We start from the raw sequence: 19,264 nt of genomic DNA on the forward strand, positions 1-19,264 counted from the left end.
GCAACTTCGATGACTAATTGAGCCCAAATTTTCACAGGCTTGTTATTTTATGCTTATGATGGGATACACCAAGTGAGAACACTGGTCTTTGACAATTACCAAACGTATGTACTTTTTCCTAACAAAAAACACGATGTCCACAGATTTACATTAAACTTACACAGTTTGAAGATTATGATAGTAGAAAGCTTCCCTTGAAATTTTACTTACTGAGGTGCTGTAGTTTTTGAGAAATGAGTAAAAGTAATAACTTTCGTCTCAGTTTTAGCATGTAAAAACGTATAAACCAGTTATGCTATGGTTTTGGTATAATATCATAACTGGTTAAGGGGATTTTACATGCTAACATAGTTTTGGTATCACAAGACCAAAATTATTTTGTGACTTGTTTTACTCATTTCTCAAAAACTACACAACCTCAGGTAGTAATATTTGAAGGGAAGCTTTCCACTATCATTATCTTCAAACCCTGTAAGTTTATTGTAAATCTGTGGACATTTTGAAAAAGTACCCGAATCCTTTAAGTGAGAAACCGAGACCACAGCCTGACAGCAATGGAGCTGACTCTCACGCACAGTGCACTCTAGGGCATTGGCCAACTTAGCCAAATTATCTAAAATAAACAAACCGCCAGAATTGATCATACTTGATCCATTGATGGAACAATCGCGATCGTTTTTTTTTCTTCAAAGTTGTTGCTGTCCCGCGACGATTGACAGATTCAGGAAACTGATGCCGCTGATGATATCAGGAAAACAATTCATTATTTGTAAATGATTGGTATCCATATGGTGACCAGTGACTCAATACAAATATGTGGCTAGATTTAATGGTACTGACGTGTTTTGTATTTCAAAACTTCAGGCCTGTGTGCAGATGTGTACTCACAGCGCACAGGATCAGCCAATGAACTTTGACCTCTAGGCAATGTCATGATGCATATTGGAGATTGCCTTGAACCGGTTGCCTGTAAACTTTTGCATGTGACATGGCCTTTAGGTTAAATAAGGCACAAACGTATGCCAGATTTGTAGCCCGGGGGGGGGGGGGGGGGCTACCAGCTACCAGTGCGTATGCCTGGACTTAATGTAATACCAATAGGATAACTCATCTTCCAATCTAACCCATTCATTGGAAAGTCGTTTGTGACATTTTTCCCTCCTTTACAGATGGATATAAAGGACATTGTTGTCCGAGCGTGTTCTCAAAGGTCAACTGAGGTCATTTGCAAGTAAGATCAGAGCTGCTGCACTTACCATTGCCTAACGCTGCACAATAACAATAACATGTACTTTTACTGTGAAACCTAGTGTATGTATCGGTCTTTTATAGTTAGGTAATACTCATAAATCTTATTAACAAAATAAATCTTTTTAACTTATGCACTGCGTCAGCCATGCGGCTACACAAGAAGATCATTTCTATGTGTCCTGTTAAGTTGTTTCGTGCAGCTTATTATTTTTGCAGGCTTTCTTCTACTGTTAAGCGATGTGCTTAAAAATAATGTTTTCAATCAGTGTGTATTAGAGTAGACTAACTTTATGTTGTCATAGTGTAAATGTAGCTGGTTTGTGGTACAGAGAGATAAAATCATGTAGTGTCAAAACTTTCATTAATAACCAAAGTGACCTGCTTCTGTGTCTGTGTTATATCTCTCGTCATACTCTTTGCAGGGAAAGTATTTAAACAAAGACAGATTGCAGTCAACTGTCTTAAAAGGGGTCGTTCAGACACAGTACTAAAGTCGGTTTCAAGCATGTTTTAATCATTTGGTTTAACTTTGTGTGTCTGAACGCTCTGAAAACTTTAATAAATCGGTTGGCGTGGGTGGTTCGACTCTAAACCACTTCAGGTTTATCTTTTAGCACGGTGTGTGGACAGAATAAGAAACACTACATCCGAGCTTGTACCATATTGCAATTATGGTTTCCCATAACTGCAGTATGGTTGTATCTTTGTGCAAGTTATGCACATGAACAAAACCACAGTCAGGAATATGCTGTTCTGCACACATCTTTCTGAACACATTGAGTTGTTGGTGGTGGTGATGGGATGGTATGAATATACGCAAGTAAAGTACTCATGCATCGTACTAACCATAAATACACCTTCATCTTTCTAAAACTGTACCCAGTCACGAATATTTAATGTCATGCACATTATTGAAACCACATTTTAGTTCTTATTGGTGTGGGCGTTGTGGTATCAGTAGATACATTAGCTAATTACTACTAATAAGGGAATAAAAGAGTGTCGACAAGTTCTTAAAATGGCCGCTTAAATCCAGCATGGTCGTGGCTGTATGATAAAGGACCGAGCTGAAGACGATTGCCTTTATCGCACGGCCATGAGCCTGTGAATTTGTCAGAGTAGGAAAAAGCAGGTAACATAAACAAACTGATGTCTTGGAGATGTTATATACATATATAAAGAGGTTTGTGGTAGCATGTTGTGAACTTGTCATAAAAAAGAGCAGGTAGCATAAATAACCTTTTTTTTTTTTTTAAGTAAAACTTCAGAAGTTTGTGGTCACTTTGTAAGTTTTTGTTTGCATAGAAAACGGCAGATAGAAAAACAATGTTTTTGTCTTTTTATTCAGATATCATAACTCATGTAGAAAACATCCCACTTCCAAGTCTAGCTTTGTCCTGAAGATAATGTGTGTATTTGCATCTATAAGTATTGGAGATGTTTTCTGTCAGGAAGTTTAGAAATGCTTAGACCTCCCTATAAAATGTTGCTACCAAGAGTCGCTTCATTTGTTTTCTTTTTTCGATTCTCTTCTGCAGGGAGGGGTCAAACACTTGACGATAAGGGCATGTGCAAAAGAAAGGTCACCAGAGGTCAAGATGGATGACATAGCTCAAGCCACGGTACAGGGTCAGACAGAGATTACAGATGAACTCTTCAAACCCTACACTAGCTCTAGAGACAACGTGCTTTGCTGACTGAAATAAGAAATTATACCTTCAACCACTTAGCTTGACAGAGATACACTGAGTTGACTGAAATTACAGATATGATCTTAAGATGTTACTTTCTCAAGTACACTTTCTCAAGTTCTGTGAAAGAGTGATCTTGCCTTTGGATTTTTTAACAGAACTCAGGAAAGTATACAGTGCATACACATTGCTGTCAGGGTAAAAACAATATATTCTTTATCCCTGATGTACATGTAAGACTAACATTAAATGAAGATGTAACAAGTCAGTGTTTAGTGTTTCTCTTTCACAGAGGATGCTGTTAAAATGTTGAACCCTCATAGCTTTAATTCGACTAAGTTGCATTCCTCAATCTTTATGTTTACTTAAAAGAAAAATAAATGTTCTCCTTTTTTTAAATGCAGTAGGGCCTATAGTTAAACTTATGAGGTCGAAGTAAGTGTCACAAACTATTTGTGTTATAAGTTTATATTTCCAGCCTTGCCCTATAAAATGATTTAACACTGTGAGACCAATACAGTGTAAGAATTCTCACATGTTTTTTTGATAATTTCAGACTAAAGATACAATTGTGTGCAGTCCTATTATTTAAACACGTTTTAGACTCCTTTAATATTTCATGATATACTTAAACTGACATTGATTTTAATATGCGGTATAACAATGACAAGTAGTTTATTTAGTTGTGGAGATTTCCTCCTTCAAACGAATTGTCTACCCAATTAAGTCAGCCAAGCCTGGGACAATATCAAGAAAACACATGCTTTGAAAAAATTCTCTTAGCTCGTAAAGAAAGAAGAATTCTGAGCCGAAAGAAGTTCAGAACAGCCATACACAGGAAACAAAATAAAATAAAGACACCTTGCATATAACGTGCAACGCTTTTATGCACAAAGAACAGCTGTAAGTAAGAACAGCTTTAATGTATAGACAGTTGTGAAAAAGAAACTGTGTTACTGCTTCTCTCTGTAAGCACAAAACGATGACATAGTTTGTTAATAAAAAGTTCTTTAGTAGTGTACACTGGCCATACTGAATGAAAGCAGTATATAATTTATAAATGAAGTATTAGTATGGGACAGGCCATACATAACAAACTAACATATATTTTCTTGGTTTAAAGTCACCTGGAAATAGATTTTTTTTTTCTTTCAAACTTAAGAGTATATGCTTACGAACAATAAAACAATTTTTTTAGTAATTGTTTGTCACGATTTATATGTTTAAAAAATATATAAAGTTGTTTGGGGGCTGACTCCGCCTACCCCTTTTGTGATGTCAATCGAGGCAGACTTTGCCTGCAATGCGTATAGTAAACACACGTGCAAAGTACAAAGTACATGTCATCCAAATCGTGAGTTGGTACATTTCAAAAAGTGTTTTCTGCATTCAGCAGCAATACACCTGGTCGGCATTGCCGGAAAAAAACAAACATTTGAAACATACAAAATCACGACTTGGTCCGTACATGTACTTTGCAATTGTGTTTACTCTACGCATTACAGGCAAAGTCTGCCTCGATTGACGTCACGAACAGCGCCCTCTCGGGTCGGGGTCTACTCTTAAATTTGTAAATAACATAAGAACTGATTTGTTAAAACCTTAGGTAACTGTTTATTCACATTCCACTCATCAAAACACATATATTAGTGACAAAAGCTTTATTTTGAAAAAATACCACTTCCAGGTGACTTTAATCATGGAGGTAGAGTTAGACCTACCTCCTTGGTTTATTATAATTGTAAAGAAGTAATCTCCGATCAGTTTTTTTCTTAAGAGATATATTTTGAAGTGCAATGTATTGTATCTTTCAGTCACCTCCAGGGGGAGGTTGAACTTATTATGCATGTAAATATTTACAAAATAAATAAACATTAATATATTTTATTGATATGACTAACGATTATGTAAGTGCAACACCTTGCAATACATTGTAAATTTTGAGCAATTATCAACGATAGCATTTTACATATTAGTGTTGATTTTACCCTTACACTGATGTGTGTAGCACAGGCATTTTATTCACAGGACTCATGAAAGCACTCTCTTAAAGCCAGGGGACATTATTGGTAATTGTCAAAGACCAGTCTTCTCACTTGGTGTATCTCAACATATGCATAAAATAACAAACCTGTGAAAATTTGAGCTCGATTGGTCGTCGGAGTTGCGATATAATTATGAAAGAAAAAACACCCTTGTCACACGAAGTTGTGTGCTTTCAGATGGTTGATTTCGAGACCTCAAATTCTAAACTTGATGTCTCGAAATCAAATTCGTGGAAAATTACTTCTTTCTCGAAAACTACGCCACTTCAGGGGGAGCCGTTTCTCACAATGTTTTATACTATCAACCTCTCCCCATTACTCGTTATAAAGTGAGGTTTTATGCTGATAATTATTTTGAGTAATTACCAATAGTGTCCACTGCCTTTAATGTAAAAGAGTGAAAGTTTCACTCTCTTCTCCCGAAAGTCAATCTGTGTCACTCTTTTTGAGTGAAATTGGAACTAATTCCCTCTAAATCGTGTTGAAAGTACCCGTCTTTCACTCCAGAGTTGTCCGCCGTATGGCTCTTTGCAGGAGTGGCATGGCGGACAAAACGAGTGGTTTCACATTAAGCTATTAGCATAAAACCTTACTTAGTGATGAGTAATGGGGAAAGAGTAATGGTGTAAAACATTGTGAGAAACGGCTTTCTCTGAAGTGACATAGTTTTCAAGAAACAGGTAATTTTCCACGAATTTGATTTTGAGACCTCAAGTTTAGAATTTGAGGTCTCGAAATCAACCATCTAAACGCGCACAACTTCGTACCGTATGTGACAAGGGTGTTGCACTCATTCATTCTGCACACTAACACGTCGGAAATCAAACCGTCATAATGCTATACCAAGGCCTAATTTCAGAATCAGTGCCTGGTGACAGAAGTAGATGTTACAGGTTGTCCAAAAGGCACATAGACTGGTAATAAAAACCTAAAAAAAGCTGATGATCCAAAACGTTTTGGGCTTTTTTTTAGTCAATGGCTAACACACCAACTTATAGGCCTACACACATGATACTGCATTAGAACCATTTTGAAATACATATGGCGAAACCGTTTGTATTTGGTCCAACAGGCAGATTAACCCAAACCACAAATAGTGCAGTTATGGTTCACCATAGCACAATCATAAACGGTGTAAGCACAACAACTTGCTAAGCACGCTCTTACTTATAAAAAATAGGTTACCCGCCAAAATACAATACAGATACCATTGCTGCGACTGGTACCCACTCATTTATAGCAAACAAATTTGCTAAGCAGAATTATCTGCTCAACAGCTTTATGAAATCTGGCCCACATCTCAAAATGGCTGGAGGCAGTAGTTATTAAGGGTATGGAGCTATAGCTCCATGCTAAGTGTATCTCCAAACACACTAAAGAGACAACTTATGACTATTTACAACAACTTCTCTCCACTTGTTTTGTTTCTTTATCTGTATCTCTCTTATGATTAAGTCAACTTCCATCAAAGCAGTTCATTGTATTTGTATTGTTATGGGCACTAAAATCAATATTTCAGTTGAATTATTTTCTTGCACTATCTTTTACTGTGTAAACCAGTGATGAAATGCAACACTACTTTGGTATTAATGAGCCACCTCCCCCCCCCCCTCTGTCAAGCAATTGCTGTTATAACAAATAGTGTTCCAGTATAGTTGTTTTAAAAAGTGGAGCTCAAAAATTGTAAGGAAAGCAATCAGACCATATTTATATATTGAAAGTTTGTGTTTTTTGTGCTTTTAAGAGAAATATAAATAAGCAGATATGACACATAGATATTAATTGTTTTGATGGTATGGTCAATTGGAAGTGTGGGCGAAAGCCCCCCCCCCCTCCGAAAACCTTACCATTTCAATTTCTGTAAGACCCACCCACCACCGGTATCCCCTATCCTTTAACGAAGTGCCCATATCCTTTCATTTTAAAACCACCACAAGGGCACACGGTACTATTCGACTAATCACAAGTTGAAACCAGTAAATTAATTTTCAATTAAGACCCTCATCGGAAAAACAATTTGGCAAATTTAAGGGTGTACACATGCCAGGCTCCCGCTGGCCTTTGGGAAAGACTCTACAAAGGTCGGAATGTGTGGATAGTGGTCCAATTTGTTTGAGATTATAATTATACCACATAGCATTTTGTTTGGTCAGCAGGTTACATTTTAGCCCGCATGAGCATGCGTGACAAACGGTGTGTTTAAAAAGCCTTCCAAGGCGTTTTCATGCAGTATAATTTCTAAAATTGTGAAGATTTATTACAACCGCTACACGTTTAGGGCCAAATCCCACCCTTTTTTAAAAAGAAAATGTACATATTAATCTCAAGAGTGTACAGTCAGGGAGATAGAATCTGAAATGCAATATTTGGAAAAATCATCAAGTGGTAAAAGATAACGTAAACCCAATTAAAAGAAGTGTCGGTTGTTTCATTTGAATGACCGCAAGTCGCTCGATTTTGTTTTTATTATACATAAAGCATGTACAGAATAACATGTTTTGTCATAACCCGGGATGAATACTTTAAGAGACCGAGAGGACATATTCACATCCATAAATAGTATGCCGTTGATACTTCGAAGTGGAAAAAAAACGCCCTAAATTTACCCGCTCTACAAAAAATGAGTTGGGCTGTTTTGCCAAGGAAGGGCCGCGTTGGCAGGCCGGTTTCCCGGCTGCTGTACTTTCATTCAAGTGCCGTCGATATGCAAACAAAGTGACAAGTTTTACAACTATTTAAATTTGTACCAGACCTATTCATATTCCACACTTTGAAGTTCTATAGAACAACACGATAAATCTTACCTGTAAAGCTCAAAATAAACTTCAAATCGCACCATCCACCAGCCAAGCATGGTTGGAGTCCATTTTGAATGTCCGCGTTGCATTGAGACCCGTCTGGTACCCCGACTTGTACCACGTATATCTGGTGTTAAGTGGGAGCTCACTGACTGATGTTTTGGTGGGTTTACTTTTTATTTTTACTTTTTTGGAGGGGCGGGGCAGTTTCTACGGAAGCTTTTAATGAACATTGAGAGCAAACAAGAAGAAAGTCATAATCACGACTTACATCTTTAAATTACGACTTGGTGCTAGTCAAAATTATTACTTATATATCATAAATATGACCTGTACTAAGTCATAATTATTATGAGCTGTAATTTAAACGGAAAAGTTTCCGTATGGCGCCACCACTTTTTCATTCGATATGAAATAATATAGTATCTTATTTACCTCAATGAGATATCACTTTTTATAAAAATGAGTGAAAAAGTGGTGGCGCCATACGGAAAGTTATCCATTTAAACTGTCATAATGATGAACCATATTATTTATTGTTAGTGATGTGGATACAACTTTTGATTTGATAGCGACAATATTTTACTTATATATTTTACTATATATTACACTTGCGCTGTCGCCCCCCCCCCCCCTTAATGTATCGAACCAACCCATTATGTGTTTTTTTGTTTTTTTAATGTAGGGGTGGGGCCGGTTCTGAGTGTAAAAAAAACCTTTACAATTATTTGCTCAAGGATACAAGTAGATGACAGGGAACCAACCAACACTCCGACAACACCAAATGTTGAGTCCCATGCTCGGCCATGACACTTGCACATGGGTGAACTGTCCAAAGTTCAAAAGTTGACATAGAAACACACACCAAAGTTTTTTTTTTTTTTCAATTTTCTTTTATTACAATATATCAGGATACTGTTAACCTCTGAAAAATATTCTTTCTGAAGTATCTACATTAATTACATTGATACATGATTCTCTTTATAATACAACTACTGGATAAGAATGTAGTTGCTATATAATGAAGCCTTTGAGAGCAAAATCCCACTAGGCAAATATCATCAAGTTTTAGTTTAAATGATAATACGAACAACTTGATGTAGAAAAGGTTTAAACTTAATTTACATATCTCTACTCTTTTTGACTGCCTAAACACCAATCATCAAAGCCTCGTCAAGTGGAACTCAATACACTTACGACAAATAAAGATCCTTTATGATTTTTCAAAGCTTCACAGCTCCATTTGTAAGAAGTACAGGTATACCTAACCTTTACAATAAAACAAAAAACGTAAATTACATGTTTTCAATAACTACAAAGTGTACGGAAGAAGTCGAGTATAAAAGAACAAAGATTACATTCGAGTTACAAAGTACAAAATGAACAATCAACAAAAAAATGTAGACAAAATACATTTTAAGTTATCACACAAGCGCGAGTGGAATACGGAAAAAAAAGCGCTTCTGCGTCCCATATCCAACGAGGCCGAAGGCCGAGTTGGATATGGGACGCAGACGCGCTATATTTTCCGTATTTCCACGAGCGCGCGTGTGATAACGTATTTATCTTCAAGCAAACCTTGCGCGTGACATAGAACACACAAGACGCATGGTAGTGAAATTAGCCGTGCAATATAGGTTTTATCACCACTCCATTCTGCCAATCTGATTGGAGGATTAGCGCGTACTTGAAGATAATACAAGTTATACTGTGTTTGATATTAGTCAGAAATCGTTATTCAAGGAAAGACTAGTTTCTACCATAGAAACAGAATGGTTCAGAACCCCGGAGAACATTGAGCTCGACCGCCCTGCGTGTTGTCTGTGGATGCGGCTTACTATTGAACCACGTGACAGTCAAAATGCATCATCATGTGACACGCATATAGATCGTTTCTACGTGTTTTCATTGGTCAATGTTCATGATGCCTACTGTATGGCAAACAAAATGGCGTACGCGCATCGATAAAAGGGGTCTCACAACAAAAACGCACTCACAATGTCGCACTCAGCGTTCTCCGGGTTCTATTTCTATAGTTTCTAAACAAAAATCCCTACATAGAGCCTCATCATGGTGTTACACAACAAACGCTACATGTACCTGTGCTTATACAAACAACCCCTACTAAAATAGTTCCAGCATAAATTTTTAAAAATAGTGCATTATAATATTCAACACTGGCTTTAAAGCACCTTGTATAAATGCATCTAGAAATGGACAACAAACATACAAGCAACATTGACTTACTACTTTGTACACAAAAATATAGGCCTCATACAGAAAATTAAGCACAAATTTAGCAAATCACCTTTTCAAAAATATTTTCAAACAATCCTTTACATATCCTTTACCAAACATTAAGTAATCTGTAATAGATTGGTAACAGTTGACGTCACACAGTGTAAAGTCGATCATCTTTACGGGCAATGATAATTATAAATTGTAGAATGCACAACTACTGTTATATTGTGTAAATTCTACATGTGCATGCTGGAGTTTTTATTAAATTCGTTGCATGTTTAGTCAGTGAACCACTTGTAGACAAATAACAATGCTCGGCATAGCTCAAAGCCAAAACCCAAGTTGCCCGCAAAGATGGCATTGGTAAGTAACAAACATGTAAGCCTAATCAACTAAAATAATTCAACTAAATTGTAGCATAGTGTCTACCAGACAATGTCATTGGAAGATTTGAATAACACACACTTAACTAAACCAATTTCTTCAGTTTCAAAATATGCGAAACGACCAATCACAGATGATGATTTCTACTTGATACACAATTTGTTCCATTGCTTCCAGTATTGACTTCCAAAATAGATGATGAAATTTCAAATATTTTCCTTTAAGCAAGGGTTTGAGTCCACCACCACCAAAAGGCTACGTTTGTGTATTTTTGTAAAGATGTTCATTTAGTTTCAGACTACTTAGCAAACTGATGTTGATTAATCCCAAGTAGAAACTTAAAAAGATACATCTGACCTTTAAAGACTCACAATACGGCACACTAAGCCAAGATTCTAGGTTGCCAATCTCTTTATTTAGCAACCTAACATCAGCTGGTGTTTTCAAAATGGTGGTGTCTGTAACCCTAAACTTCTATCAAAATGAAAACATCATTACAATTTTTTGTTAGACTAACAAGAGCCAGGCTATATCTCAGTTGCAGCCTCAGTTTGGTTTACACTGATTTGACTGGTAGCCAAAAACAAGATGGCTACACCATAAGAAGGGATAATTGTACAATCCCATAATGGTTTTAAGTATTTACAGATGACGTTGACATTGAAGGGAGCCCTCTATAGTCCACAGTATAGCAATTCTTTTAAGGGGAAATATATTACATTGGGATTGCATAGCCTGGTCACCACTCCTTTTCCTCCATAACAGCAAATCAACATGAAGGACCACTGCTCTTCTTGTCATGATGAGCCGTACGGTCGTGCCTGTCAGGTTTCCAGGCTTACTGCCACACCTGAGGAGAGAAAAAAAACAGATGAGAAAAAAGGTCAGCAATGACAACATCTAGAGAAAACGCTGCCACAAAATTTCTACCAGGGAGAATTTATTATCACACAAAAAGTAAATGAATGAGATATTAAAGTAAAACAGGGTGGTGGACTAGCCTGCACATTGGGTTAGGCTATATTCAGATTGCAAAAATGGTGTCCAGCAACCACATGACCAAAAAAACCTGGTTAATCCACATTGCAACTCTCGCATTGCACTGCTCAGGTTTTGCCAACTCATCAAAAACAATATTTCAATGCACGTGTAAGTTGATCGACTGGTTTTTATACAAATTCGACGAACTGCTTTCATTAAAGGCCTTTTTAAAAATTAATTGACGTAATGTTAAGTTTTGACAGTGGGCGTTGGACTGGAAATGAGTTCAACCCGGTGAGGGTAAGGATTTTGCAGTCACCATCTTGGATTCATAGATTTTTACTGGACTTTTTTTTTCTTTTTTTTTTTTTAAATCTGGATCAGCACATGTCAGGGCTTGAATCTAGATCAAATGTCTCTGCCTCGATGACTCCATAAATGTCACACTTAAACCCACATGCTTCCAAGTTCCCCTTCCCCGCCCACTTTAATCCACCCACATCACATCAATGAATCACATCAACTTCAACGTTCATCCCCATGTGGATAGAGTGCAGTAAAATCACATCGGACTCAAGGTGTCGACGACATGTTCCTCTTGTTGCAGTGATGAGTACACTGCGTTCACACCATGACTCAATGCCAATGAAGTTATGGAACGGTGCGATAATTACACATGTTGTTTTCTGATTCTTCTCCCGGGATGATGGGAAACGACTCTTAATCCATGTGTATGCAATGATTCATCATTTAATGAAGCTCAGGATGTTCAATGTTTACATACAGTCTACATGTATAACAGTAGGGGGGGGGAGAGATAGCAAGTTCCATGTAATACACCATTAGACAGTAATGTATATTGAATTGAGCTTAGCATGTACAGTTGTCAACTGAGAGGGATAGACAAATCCAGGCACCCAATATTTTTAGCCTAATTAATGTGCATTATTGTACTTTTTGTTCCCTGAGAAATGAAATAAATATAAGTAAATACAAAATACATGTGCCACTATCATACTATTACAGTGCTTGATTATTACGCATTAAAGCCACTATTGCGCCAAAATGCTCATTTTGTACTCATCATAAGCATTCTCGACCACAAATATTAATGCAACAATAACAAGATGCACGACAAGAGATAAAGCTCCTGACTCCAACAACACCGGTGTGGTATACATGCAAATGACCCAAAATGGAACGTTCAATACTAAAAGCCGCCCATAACAACAAATCTTGAATAAACTTGAATAAACCAGAGTCATGAGAGCAGTAGTCTCACCGGGGCCATCAGTCTTGCAAGAATATCGCCGGTGTTGTGGGAATCGCGGAGTGAGTCGAAATCGTGGAGAGATCGAGAGTCAGAACACTCTCACCCCGACAGACATTTAACAACTTGTCCACAAGTCTAGAAATTTTACTACAAACCTTCATAGAAATGTCAACCCAAAAGGCATATTATTGCACATTTTTGACACACTTTCATGAACTTACCTTCACAGTGCTATCAACAGCGCCGGAGAACAAGCGCCCTCTGGAGACAGCTAGACAAGCCACGCTACCCTGATGTCGAAGGAGAGTCTGTGTACAGATCATATTCTCCATGTTCCACACCTGGAATGAAAGTGAATAATACATGGACAATGTCAGTATTGTTTGAAGTTTTGTATGTTGTTGATAAATAGGACGAAACTATACAAATATTCTGGTCATCTTGCTTGGGCATTCTCCTAACATCTGAATGTTTGAAACGTTGAGACCACATCGGCGCTTTTCAGAGCCAACACTCCCACACAAGATATTTACACATGGTTGTAACCGCAAGTTTACTATTTATTTATAAGTTCTTCCTATGGACAATGTTAACTAAGTTAGCTGTGTTTGAGTGGGTTTGTATCCACATTCAAACCGGGGACCTATAACAAAGGGGTCCGCGGTTGCTATCACAAAGAGTTGAACAAAGGAGCGTCCACGATTGCAGGTGTGTACACACCTGCGTGAGTGTGCAGGAAAAGTGGCCCGTTTTATTGTACAAAGACTATGAACCTGTGTACATGAAACAAGGTATGTGCAGCTAGCAAACATCTAAACATGTTTCCGGTTGATAACAGTTGGGAGAGGAAACCATAGTAATCAACCCTTCTGTCATTTGATGTGAATTCACTGTACATATTACACATGACCAGTACATACGCGTGTCGCGTACATACTACAAGTACAATGCAAGTACGCTTGCAAGTATGAAAATGTGTGGACTATCATGGGGTGAATCAGTCTTCGTTGCACTGCCACTAATATCCTGAGAATTGAAGTGCTATACATTTCTTTCTACAAATCTTTCTGCTATTTGGCGACACCTTCGGACCCAGGGCCTGAAAGAGCCAGGAGTGAAAACAAATTCTTGCTTATGAGATCAAGAGGGCAGTGGACGTAAGGCAGAAGAGTAAAAAAAAAAATTAATAAAAAAGAATAGGGTTATGCCCCAAGTATGTCTTCTTCACAGACAACAGTGACAAACTGCCTAATGAGCACCCCTCAAATCATGTTCAAATAAAAAAAAAAATACATGTATATTAATTTTGATTTTTACCCATACACGGATGTATACACCGATGTGTGTTAGCACAGGTATACTCAGTACTTTCCCGAGTCCTGTGAAAAAATACCACAGGCATTGATTGAGTATTACAGTGCTAACACACATCGGTGTATGGGTAAAAAACAAAATTAATATTCTTTATCCCGTATGCAAATTTAACATCTCTTATAAAAAACATGTAGCTACACGCATTGCACACTACTGAAATAAATACTGCAAATTGCTCTGAATGAGTGTTTTGATTACGTACAACAGTGCAAGTTTCTGATTGAGTTTAACAAAGATTTTTAACACGTTATCAAAATCAACCAGAATGAAAATTGAGTGCTCAAAATAGCAACCCACTCCAGGAATAATAATAACATGGAAAACTTATCATGCGCCATGCCTGTCACAGGTGACACTCCTGGCGCAGGAATGCTAACAAAGTTAACATCTAGGAATTGGTTCAACAAAATAAGTAGAAGGAGAAGCAGCTGATTAGAAGAGATGGCTTTTGAGTCTGTTCATGAAAGTGTTGAAGAAAGAAATGTTTGTATTATTGCAGACTTGTGGAAGCAACAAAGACAATTGCCCCGTTACCATAGCCACTACATTTGGTATTCCATTCATATATACATTTCCCCCGTTATTAAGGTGCCATTTAGGAAAAACTGCCGTGCCTTTGATGCAGGGGGACTTTTTGTTTATAATATGCCTCTAAGTACGGGCAAACTCGTTGGTCTAGTTGGTATGACATTGCTTTAGAATTGCAAAGGTCACAGGTTCGAGTCCCACCCGAGTAATATGCCTAGGTGCATTTTTTTTCTTTACAGAACTCAGAAAAGTACTGAGTACACAGTGCTAACACAAATCGGTGTTTATGGGTAAAACCCAAAATGAATAAATATGCAACTGGTTAAATATTTAAATTACAGCCAGACTTTGAGAGAGGGAGAGGGAGAGAGCAAAAATGGGCTAACACATCACATGAGGTTTAACCTCACCCTAAAAAAAACATACCACGCTACATTTGTAAAAAAAAATAACCAAAAAATGGGAAAGAAAATGTGCGTCATGAAGTATAAGGGGAAGTTCTGACCATGAGACAGCACTACTTTCAGGTGAGTACACAAGAAAATCTGGGTCATGTCAAATTATAGAAATATTTTGGGGTGGGGGTGGGGCCAATGTTTTAATCGCATAAAATATCTGATCAATCAACATCAAGAAGAAACTAAACAGAGGGATTGTTAAATGTTTCTTAATTGTTTCTATATTGCTGCTCTACCAGCCAGGCTTTTAGTGCAAGTACATCCTTAAGGACTGTGAAGGGGGTAACCCTGTTTCAGGCCCAGGAGTAGCTGGCAACGTGCCCCTGGTGGCAGTTGATTTGGGTCAAAAAATAGCCCAAATCAGTTAAGTGTAGCCCTCATCACCCTTGAAGTTGCCGTTGACCTTGTGATGAAAGGCGTTTCCTCATAATTTGTATCTGTTGTTGGAGGGGGAGGGGGGGGGGGTTAAGTCTCTTAGTGCAATATTGTTTACATTTATAAGAACCATAAGCGGGATTTGAACCTGCAACAACCAGATTTACTGGCCAGTGCTCTACCAACTGTGCTATATAGCACTATGATTGCTGATGCCCTACTTTGTGAATGTCTTTGTTCTGGGGATGGGGGAGGGGGGTGTGGGGCATTCTGCAATCATACAACCCTTTCTACTGGATAACCTGTGATCACAACACGTCATGTCAAACACGTTAGCACAATGTCAAATTATCAAATTTACTTCCAAAAGTTAAGTTTTTTACAAAGGCACTCTTGAAGAATCTCACATCTTTGAGAAAATCGAATTGTGAAAGAAAATACTCAGAGGAAACCGTTTCACAAAATCTATTCATAAATACTATAATTAACACTTTGACACAACAACTCCAACAATTTCTGAAAATGATTATAAAAGAGCTGTGTTTTAGTGTCGCCCGTCATCATTTTCCTTCCCTTTAAACCCAACGACCTCTTAGTCTATAAAAAAAAAACCTGTCTGTGGCCCGTGGGGACAGATGAAATTAAAACAAAAACCAGTGGTCGGGGACCTAGGGAGTGTAAGAAGGGGCTTGCCTTCCCACTCCCAATCCCAAGGTACCTTATTGGCAGCGTTTTATAACCAGGGCTTGTACCAAGTTCCTAAAACAACCTAGTTACTATCCGTTTATATTATACATCAGCCGATGGGTGGCCTACTACCCCCCTTTTTTTTTTACTCCAGGCCTTAGTTTGCTCTCCTAATGTTATCGCAGGCTGCACGGTAGTATTTATACACCTGCTTTCCTGTCGGGACGTATGCATAAACTTTTCATGGCATGATTACAAAAGAAATTTGTGAGAACCTTTTTGAGACTTTTGAGACTCTTGTTTTAAAGGTAGTATGTATGATTTAAACTATAATCATTTTGGTTTTTACCCATGTAGCAATGTATACTCGGTCCTTTCCCAAGTTTTGTGAAAAGAATCACAGGCATGTTACTCGGGTGGGATTAAAAAATGAATATTCTTTATCTCCGATGCAAATTAAACCACCGTATGATTAACTGATTGGTCAAAAGACAGAGATTGCCTTTTATATGATAAAATTTCATTAAATTTATAAGTGGCAAATGGACCACCCATCAATTGAAAAGAAGGCACTGACCAATTGTAATCATTAGTTCCGAAATGCTGTGTAATTCCATGTTGATTGTTAGAATAAATTTTTTTCTTTTTCTTTTTTTCTTCAGGGATTTCTTTTGATCCAATAACAACTATTCTCATGATAGAATATTATACACATAATGAATGTTTATGAGTGCAATGGTGCGAATATGTTAATGAGTTGAAAGATGGAATGTTCTATTCAACGAGGCGGAGCCGAGTTGAATGGAACATTCCAGCTTTCAACGAATGAACATATTCGCACCATTGCACAAATGAAAAACATTCACTATTTGTTTTATATAACATCCAAGTAGATCTTTTTCATTTTGATTGAAAGATACAACTTTCAAAACAAACAAAGCGTAGGCCTACAATTTTTAATTGTAGAAGCCGAATGCTAGTAATTTTACTAATTTTTAGGCCTTGCAGTAACACTGCTTCAGCGTTACCAAAGGCACACGCACGCAGTGATGTTTTTACTCAGCTTTTTCGTTCCATCCAAAAAGTACAATTGCACGGTGGCAGCGTGCAATGGTACTTTTCGGATGGAACGAAAAAGCACGGTGAGTGACTCAGCGTGCAATGGTACTTTTATTTGCTATCACGTTACGGACAATCCTCCAATCAACTGGCAAGGATCTGCTTGGGTGTTATATAAATTCATATATTGGTTAAAGGCAGTGGACACTATTGGTAATTACTCAAAATAATTATTAGCATAAAACCTTTCTTGGTAACGAGTAATGGGGAGAGGTTGATAGTATAAAACATGTTGATTAACGGCTCCCTCTGAGGTGATGTAGTTTTCGAGAAAGAGGTAATTTTCCACGAACTTCATTTCGAGACCTCAAGTTTAGAATTTGAGGTCTCGAAATCAAGCATCTGAAAGCACACAACTTTGTGTAACAAGGGTGTTTTTTTCTTTCATAGTTATTTCACAACTTTGACGACCAATCAAGCTCAAATTTTCACAGGTTTGTTATTTTATGCATATGTTGAGATACACCAAGTGAGAAGACTGGTCTTTGACAATTACCAATAGTGTCCAGTGTCTTTAAAGACAAGTCTGTATTTATAAACTCTATAGACTGATAGAGACCGTTCATTTCGGTATTGCAACGGTCAGCATACTCCCAGAAACGTTTTTATTGTGTAGGTTTTTGAAACAGTTTCTTTCCTTTAAAAATTGCTGAAAAACAGAATACAAAGCAGACTTTGATTTTAGTGGCACAGATACATGTACTACTGGAAAACACAGGAACCATTGGAAATGTCAATGACGGACATGACCTTCAGTTTGACCTTTTTTGGTTGAGTGGATGTATAGGTAAAATCTTGCAGCCGTTTGTGGCCGCTACGGGCTCTTCGATATTGAGTTGTTCGCTCGCCCTGAAATGTGCATAAGTCTCTAGATGGTGTGAGCATGTGGCCAGTACCGGTAATTAAACATGAATAATTTTTGGTAACATCTCTTATGTATCGTTGCGGTACCCGCTGCCAAAACATAGGATTCAAACTCGCGGTAGTCTAGTTGGTAATAGAATTGCAAGGGTGTTGGGTCCGAATCCCACTCGAGTAATATATGCCTGTAATATTTTTTCACAGGACTTGGGAAAGTACTGAGTATACAGTGCTAACACATTGGTGTATGGGTAAAAACCAAAATCAATATGAATAGTTTTGTCGATCCCTCACCCAAACTAAACTTTTTCTAGCGACAACACTTATGACAAGGCACTGATTGATCGAACAGACAGTGTGAATCAAAAATCACATGGCTGTAGTTAGAAGCAGAGGGGGGAGGAGGGGTTTATTTCCATTAGGGTAAGGTGTGCCAAAAACGGAACATGCTCGCACTGGACACACATTGCAGGGGGGGGGGAACACCAAACCTGTAACCTCAAACCTAGGTAAGCACAGAGCCGACAAACCAAATTATACACGGCCATCACGGCAAACTAAGACTTTCCACTGCAGGGAATTCCAAGAGAAATTAGTTCCCTTCTTTCACTTTTTATTTGACAGGGTGTATAAATCACTCCAACAGCGTCCCTGGTTAGACGTCAACTCCTCAACTCAGGTGTGATAGTGACCACGGTGAAATTATCCGTGCTCAAAACAACAAAATTAAATTTGTCAACATGTCTACTGGGACCAATGCCAAAATGTGCAGTACATTTCATGTTTCATTGGCAAGTATGCATTTCAAAAACTAAAATTGATATTGAAAACATCCTGTTGGGCCGAACACCTTGGGGCTAAATCCGGATAACAATCTAAATGTACAATGTACAGCATGTACAGTGGAAGGATGTACATGTGAATAGATTCATGTTCGTCCTCCTCCTTTGCATGTTCAACATCCAAGGATCAAAGTTAAGACAGACTACTCTTTAACAAGGTCCGGGTGTTGCTGTTATAGCACCACTCAGAGTGATGTTTTAAAATCCCACGTCTAAAGGCACTGGGGTCGATTTCACAAAGAGTTAGACTCTAGTCATAGGAGATATGAAAAAACGTACAGCTAGTCCTAAGTTAGGACTAGTAATGCGTCCTAACTAGGGATAAGACTAGTCTTAACTCTTTGTGAAATCCACCC

The 19,264-nt window shown here is 37.9% G+C and overlaps 2 protein-coding genes across 5 annotated transcripts in view; one reads left to right on the forward strand and one right to left on the reverse strand.

The window, feature by feature from the left end:
- The window catches only part of LOC139944061 (tectonin beta-propeller repeat-containing protein 1-like), a 40,016-nt gene extending 33,426 nt beyond the window's left edge, over positions 1-6,590 (forward strand). The window contains exons 24-25 of one of the 2 annotated variants that reach the window (XM_071941014.1): positions 1,170-1,231; positions 2,790-2,947. In XM_071941014.1, coding sequence (XP_071797115.1) covers positions 1,170-1,231; positions 2,790-2,808 — 81 coding nt within the window. In that variant the 3' untranslated portion in view covers positions 2,809-2,947. Of the gene's footprint in view, positions 1-1,169; positions 1,232-2,789 lie in introns of both variants that reach the window. The other variant, XM_071941013.1, reaches the window with a different exon arrangement.
- Positions 6,591-8,678: 2,088 nt separating this feature from the next.
- The window catches only part of LOC139944335 (E3 ubiquitin-protein ligase TRAF7-like), a 130,628-nt gene continuing 120,042 nt past the window's right edge, over positions 8,679-19,264 (reverse strand). For all 3 annotated transcript variants that reach the window (XM_071941331.1, XM_071941332.1, XM_071941333.1), the window contains 2 exons: positions 12,886-13,005; positions 8,679-11,260 (listed from right to left, as the gene is read on the reverse strand). In XM_071941331.1, coding sequence (XP_071797432.1) covers positions 11,249-11,260; positions 12,886-13,005 — 132 coding nt within the window. In that variant the 3' untranslated portion in view covers positions 8,679-11,248. The remainder of the gene's footprint in view (positions 11,261-12,885; positions 13,006-19,264) is intronic.

Source organism: Asterias amurensis, chromosome 11, assembly GCF_032118995.1.
Source record: "Asterias amurensis chromosome 11, ASM3211899v1".
NCBI lineage: Eukaryota > Metazoa > Echinodermata > Asteroidea > Forcipulatida > Asteriidae > Asterias > Asterias amurensis.